At 36.5% G+C, this 7500-nt stretch overlaps 1 protein-coding gene across 3 annotated transcripts in view; it reads left to right on the forward strand.

Moving 5' to 3' along the window:
* Positions 1-7500, forward strand: part of LOC143017795 (potassium voltage-gated channel subfamily KQT member 1-like) — a 393659-nt gene that overhangs the window by 217610 nt on the left and 168549 nt on the right. For all 3 annotated transcript variants that reach the window (XM_076172687.1, XM_076172686.1, XM_076172685.1), the window contains exon 3: positions 1638-1720. In XM_076172687.1, coding sequence (XP_076028802.1) covers positions 1638-1720 — 83 coding nt within the window. The remainder of the gene's footprint in view (positions 1-1637; positions 1721-7500) is intronic.

Raw genomic sequence — 7500 nt, forward strand, 5'->3', positions numbered from 1 at the left:
CGGCAAGAATCGCTTTTTTTTTTTTTAATTGGCATCGGCAACATGCCGATGCCGATACAGATTCTCAAAAAAAAAAAAAAAAAAAAAAAAAAAAAAAAAAAATTCTCGCCGGTGTCGATTCACAAAAAGTGCCGATTCTTGCTCGGTCGTCTTTCTGTTATTTTCCAAGTGGTTTTTCTGCATAATTAGAATCACGCATTCAAGTGATTTCTTCTGCATATATATATATATATATATATATATGACCCTGTTTATAGTAAAATGGTTCACCTTTTCATCCTCCTGAATAGAATTGCCTAATACCCCAATGATTTGCATAATAGATTTTATACAAGCACTCGGCAGACGTATTTATCCAGCTGGTGTTATAATCCCTGAGCTGAAAGGGTCGAAGATACAGAAAGAATGGAACGCTTCCTTCTTCTTTATTCTCTTCGTCTTCTCATCTTTCACTACTTCTGTTCTACTCCCAAGAAATTTTTCTTCTTCCATCATACCTACTCTTTCGTTCTTCATTATCCTAATAAATTTTTCTTTCGTTCAGAATTCATGATATTTTCTTAAATGCAGCCAATAGGCGTTTGTCAGAGCAAGGATATATAAGTCCTCTACCGTGTTGAAAGAACTGGAAGTCTTAATAAAATCATACATACATATACCAAGGCTTTTTCCCCCTTACAAGGGAGGTAGCCAAAAAGAAAAAGGCATAGAATCATTCCCACCCATTCCATCCCTAAATGCACTCCACTCCCCTCCACCCTCCCTCTTATCTTAGCACCTCCTGGATAGATAAAATAGAAATAATAATAATAATATCTGCTATGTCTCATAGTTCTCTCCGGGTCATGAATCCTTATATGTATTTTATTTGTTATTTACATTATTATAGTTTTTATTTATCATTTTATTATTATTATGATTTTTTTTCGCATCCGACCTAGATATGGACCAAAAGGTCTCCTGTCGGCATCTTATTTGTTATTTACATTATTATAGTTTTTATTTATCATTTTATTATTATTATGATTTTTTTTCGCATCCGACCTAGATATGGACCAAAAGGTCTCCTGTCGGCATGCTCCGCCTTTGTATTCCTTTGTAATAGCGAGGTTAACGACGCACCGAGGAAAGAGTCACGGGTAGGCTATGTTACCAAACTTGTTTGGGAAGTGTCATAGGCTTTCGTTACGTCTTCGAAATGTCGGTTCAGCTCCGTGTCTCACTAAACTAAGCCAATATTCTCAAGATGTTTGCGCTCTTCTATGAAGACTCTTCCTTCTCTCTTACCACTAACACTCCATTTCCCTCTCCCTCCCCCTCTCCCTCTCCTCTACCTCCCTCTGCCTCTCCCTCTCCCTCCCTTTCCCTCCTCCCTCTCCCTCCCTCTCCCACTCCCTCCGTCTCCCCTCTCCCTCACCTCTCCCTCCGTCTCCCCTCTCCCTCACCTCTCCCTCCCTCCTTCCCCCTCCCTCTCCCTCCCCTCCCTCCCTCTCCCTCTCTCTCACCCTCTCCCCTCCTTCTACCCTCTCCCTCCCTCCCACCCTCTCCCTCCCTCCCTCCCTCCCTCTCCCTCTCTCCCTCCCTCCCTCAGTACCACAGGAGTAGCAGCGGAAGTGACGTCATTCTTTTTCTTGCAGACTCTGGTCCTCCGGGTGTCGGTCCCGCTATCAAGGACTATGGGGCAGACTCAAGTATATCAAGAGACCCTTCTGCTGCGTCGGTAAGTAGCCACCACTTTCCTATACAGCAGTGGATCTAATTTTGATTTATTTATTTTAGTTATTTTATTTTTTATTTGCTATTATGGTTGTTATCATTATTTTATTTCATTCATTTATTTATTTATTTTTATTTATTTATTTATTTATTATTCTATTTATCTATTCATTTATTTTTTATTTATCTATCTATTTATTTATTTATTTTTTTTTTTTGGCTGAGACACAAAATCCTGTCCAGATCGACCACGGCAACCCTTACCTTCATAAACACTTTTATTTAAATTATAAGATGCTTGTTCTTGTAAAAACGTGTAACAAAAACAATGTGTTTTGCTAGCCTTAGATGATAATGACTTAGGAGTTCTACAATAAGGGTTAATACTTTGATAATATTTTGAACAGGGTTAAGAACCAGTGCTATACAGTGTTGAACAATACGTTATAGAAGAGAGGGTAATGATGCGCGTAAAGGATATATATATATATATATATATATATATATATATATATATATATATATATATATATATATATATATATATATATATATAAAGGCACGTCCATATATCTTCATTAGCTACGTTCATTCACACATACACACACACACACACACACACACACACACACACACACACACACACACACACACACACACACACACACACACACACATGAATGCACAAACACACACACACACACAAAAACACAAGCATCCACTTATGGCTCACCTGAAAAGAAAGATAAAAAGAAAAAGTGAAAAATCATGAGGAAATATATTGTTTATACTAATTACCAGTGTAATGATGCAATGGGTCAAAGAAGCAATAGAGCTGACATCAACAAGATCAGATGTGCTGCTAAATACCAGACGTAATTGATTCTATAAAACATCTGTGTCATATGTGAAAGCGTGGCCACATGTTTTTCGAACTCTGGTAATAGGGAGTGTAAAAACGAAAAATAAAAATATTCACATAGAAAAGGATGATACAGCTTTAGAAAATCAAAATTTACATAACTGAAGAGTTTGTTTCACGATTCGGTTTGAAAGAAATGCAAAGACTAGAGAAATACAAAATAATTGGCGCGCTTTTTTTTATATTTACAGCTCAAGAATGGAAGATGTGTTCTAAGACAATCTGGGAAGAAAACTGGAGAAACAGTAACTTAAACGGGTTTAAAAGAAATAAAAGAAAAAGATAATAGATCAAATGTAGATAACAGGAAAACCATAGATAAATGCATAAGGGCCAGAGACAAATAAATAAAAAATATATATCATTAAACAGTATTAAGAAGCAGCAAAACTGTTATATAGACTTGCTAAAGGTCAACTGAAACACAAGAAAGAAACCACAGAGCTTAACATTAACAAAAAAAATCCACGAATCTGCAAAAGCTTAAGCTAAAACATTAGTTAGAAAATTTAAGTTTGTATTTAACAAAGAAAGCGACTTTAAAGGGGGGGAAAGAATAATCAGAAATACAGTGTTAGATCACAAAAATGGAAGAATAAACTGTCCAATAATTACTAGAGATTCAAGATGTGAAATAAACCCCGTAGCCTGATGAGATCTCAAACTGGAATATCAAAGAATGTAGAGAGCAGCTGCTGGACAAGATTCATAAGTTTCATTAGAAGAAGGGAAAGTGCGTAGGGATTAGAAAAGGACCATTGTGGCACCAACTTATACTGTAGAGAAAGAAACAAATAAGAGCCCCTAAATTATAGACCATTGTTCTTGAACAGCATGATAGCAAAAAGGCGCAATAAAGTTATGAAAGAGAGAAGTAAAAAAATGAGAGGGATATTTTGGGAGACAATTTGGATTCAGAAAAGAAATGTCATGTATTCTAAATTTGTTGATATTTTACTGAAGAACGTTCAACGTGCTACAAAAGAGATACGAGTTGGTGACTTATGTATACCAAGATCTAGGAAAAATTTATTTATTTCATTTATCATTATATCTTATATTATTATAATTTTTTATTTATCTATCATTATCACATGTATTTTTACGCATCCGACCTAGTTATGGACCAAAAGGTCTCCTGTCGGCATGCTCCGCCTTTGTAATCTTTTGTAATCCTTTGTAATTTGGATATACAATAATATAGGAAGGATTAAAACTCTAATAGCATTGATGAAGGGTTTCCTGGAAAATGGATTCATGACAATAAAGAAGAATGGATAGTGAAGTCCAACAAAGATCCGTTTTTACACCAGTAATGTTCTTGATTCACGTCAACACTATGATGTATGGAATAAATAGCTACCTCAATCTATCTGCTGATAATGCAAAGACCATAAAAATAGCTCAAGATAAAGAGAATTACATGCTGCTACAGGAATATCTAGATAGATTATATGAATAGAACTAGAAGTGGAAAATTAATTTCAAGGAAGAAAATGTAAAATATCGGAAATAGGAAAAAACAAGAGGAGGCGACTACTAAATTAAAAAATGGGAAAGGAGACAGTTACAAAAGTGAAAAGGAGAGAGGAAAAGAGGAAGAAAAAGAGGAAGAAAAAAAGAGAGAAAAGAAAAGTGAAGGAGGAAAAGGACCTTGGAGTTTTGGCAATGGAGAATATGTCAACAGAAAAACGTGTAACGAAAATTGTAGGAAAGATTAATCAATTTTATCGACAAAATCAGTCTTATTCCATCAAATGGACGAGTGTGTGTGTGTGTGTGTGTGTGTGTGTGTGTGTGTGTGTGTGTGTGTGTGTGTGTGTGTGTGTGTGTGTGTGTGTGTGTGTGTGTGTGTGTGTGTGTGTGTGTGTGTGTGTGTGTGTGTGTGTGTGTGTGTGTGTGTGTGTGTGTGTGTGTGTGTGTGTGTGTGTGTGTGTGTGTGTGTGTGCGAGAGATAGATAGATAGAGAGAGAGAGAGAGAGAGAGAGAGAGAGAGAGAGAGAGAGAGAGATAGATAGATAGATAGATAGATAGATAGATAGAGAGATAGATAGATAGATAGATATATATATATATATATATATATATATATATATATATATATATATATAGAGAGAGAGAGAGAGAGACCGAGAGAGACACCGAGACCGAGACCGAGAGAGACACCGAGACCGAGACCGAAAGCGACATCGGTAGACATGACAAGACTTGAGATGGAGCGAACGAAACAAGTCCAAGTCAATACCCGAAGTGGTGTCGCAGAAGACCTGGTGACCTCTTCCTTCAGGAGTCAACGGGTAGGCGACGAAGGATCACAACGAAGAATGGCCTAGGCGTGACCTCACTGCAGAAGGAAAGGACACTTCGCCCCCGAGGAACCTCATACTCTCCCTCCCTGACCTCCGCCCTATGACCCTTCCGTCTTGTAGCCTTCCCCCTACACTGTTATCTGGAACGAAAGTAGAACTACAAGGTCCAAGAACCTGTTTGTTGGTGTAAATGTGAGTAAATAAGATGGAAGCGTGCCAGGCGCCATTTATATTTGTTCACCCGTTGCCCTTTGCGTGTTTAGAACATATATCAGCAGTTACGTTTTGTCATCTGTTATCTGATTTAGTAGTCTGTCTATGCTATGCTACCAAAGTATGCAAAATTAATCAGGACGTGATAAGATTTTATTCTAGTATATTTTAAAGGCATGTACGTAGGTATAAGTGATACAAAGGATTACAGTGGAAGAGGATGACACGATTCGAAAAAATTGAAGTTTGATTAGCGATTACCGAAAAAAAGACGACATCTACCTGGATTAATCGCAAATCGCTTTAAATGTTCGGCAGTCCGATTATCCGATTTGTTTGACGGGGGATAATTCGATTCGATTATCCGATTCGAAAATGCGAATCCGATTAATCGGATAATCGGACTTCCAATTATCCGATTAATCGGATAACCGGACTTCCAATTATCCGATTAATCGGATAATCGGACTTCCAATTATCCGATTAATCGGATAATCGGACTTCCAATTATCCGATTAATCGGATAATCGGACTTCCAATTATCCGATTAATCGGATAATTGGACTGCCCACCTCTGATACCGACAAGAGACTATTTGGTACTAAATATAACAAGTCACTTAGAGAGGCTCCAATTAAAGTGAAGAAAGCAAAATATCTTGGTCTAATCATAATAACGATCTTAAGCAATTCAAGACTTGTGTGTTTGCTTCAGAGAAAGTAAACTAAATTTCAGGACTGATAGCGAGACCATTTGGATTCCAAAGTTCAGGTGTTATCAGCCTACAAAATAGATAACGAGTCGACCCATATTTGTGAACGGGTTTCCCCAAACCGAATAGAATTATATGGTAACAGGCATAACAGATACACAAGCAAACTCTACTTTTCAACGAGGTTAGTCAAATTTTTTTCTAAAACTATAAGATGTTTTAAGATTTCTCTAAATTAAACTAACTCAAGTGACAAACAGATTAAATGCACAGGACGACTTCGCTTGTAAAGAGATTAAAAATGATAACAGGGTACATTGAGGGACTGATAATACGACACCAAACATCAGATAAATCTGATAATGATCAACTAAAACATTGTAACATATTTAAAAAAAAAAAAAAAGATTATGTTGGAGTTTGAGTTTTCAAAGGAGAATGATAACATCAAAGTTGAAAACATCTACATACTGAATACAAATGATATGTAGACAAAAACTTCCCCAACTTCGCGGTCTGCGAATGAGATGAACATTAAGCAACTTTAAAATTCAATATTCAGTTAAACACCAAAGCGAAATATTGTGACACTTTATCTTTTCATTTATTCGTGTACCTATCTATAATCTACTAATTTCCTTTTTTATCAGTGTCTTCATTTACCTATTTGTTTAATCGTTCCTTAGATTATCTATTTAGCGATCTATTTATTTACATTTTAGTCGTTTATCTATCCATTAATTTATCATCTATTTGTCCATTTCTTTATTTCCTTATCTATCAGTCTATTCATTTATCAATTTTCTTTCTTATTCCGCAGATTATCTATCTATTGATCTATTTATTTACATATCCTTTTATCTATCTATCCATCCATCTACTTGTCCATTTATTTATCAATTCTTTTCCACTATGCACCCAGCCTTGTTGTGCAACAAAATGCATTCTGTCGACATTTTTTCCTACAATAAACTACCATAAACGAAAGACCATCATCAGACCACAAGACAGAAAAATTATGTCCGCACGTTCATTCCAGTCAAAGCGGGTAATTGTACATTCCAGCCAGCGTGCAATTAGCCTAGTAGCTTGCAACTGCACACCACCATTGAACGTTTTACGTACGTCATCCCTTATTAAGAATTCCCTTGGATCCGTGCTCTTGTTGACATGTGTTATCTAGCAGTTTTCATCCCCGAAATAAAAGCAAACGATGAAAGATACGAGCGGTTTCACAGAAGTAGATATTACGCGCCGCCCTAAAGGGAACAGTACATTGTCATTAAACGCAGTTAGCGCAAAATGAACTTTTCTTTGTGTCAAAGGTAGTAAGAAAAGGAGAGGCTTTTTCCTCCCTCTCTTTCTCTCTTTTCTGACACTCTCTCTTTAGGTCAGAGGGAGTGTTGGGAAGAGATAGCCTTTATTCGTATCTTAGTTTGGGTTCTTTTATTTTTTTTTCAGTCCTCTAAAACATAGATGACGGTGATCATACTTTTATATTTTTACTGACGTTTTCAGTTAGCTGGTGAAAATGATTTGGTATTTCAGTGTTTAGCGTAGGAATGATCACGCTAACCACCAGGTAGGAGAGCCTGTGCCTAAAGAAATCAATGTACTTATTCATAATT

Source organism: Oratosquilla oratoria, chromosome 33, assembly GCF_046742065.1.
Source record: "Oratosquilla oratoria isolate Oo_2021 chromosome 33, ASM4674206v1, whole genome shotgun sequence".
In the NCBI taxonomy this organism is placed as follows: domain Eukaryota; kingdom Metazoa; phylum Arthropoda; class Malacostraca; order Stomatopoda; family Squillidae; genus Oratosquilla; species Oratosquilla oratoria.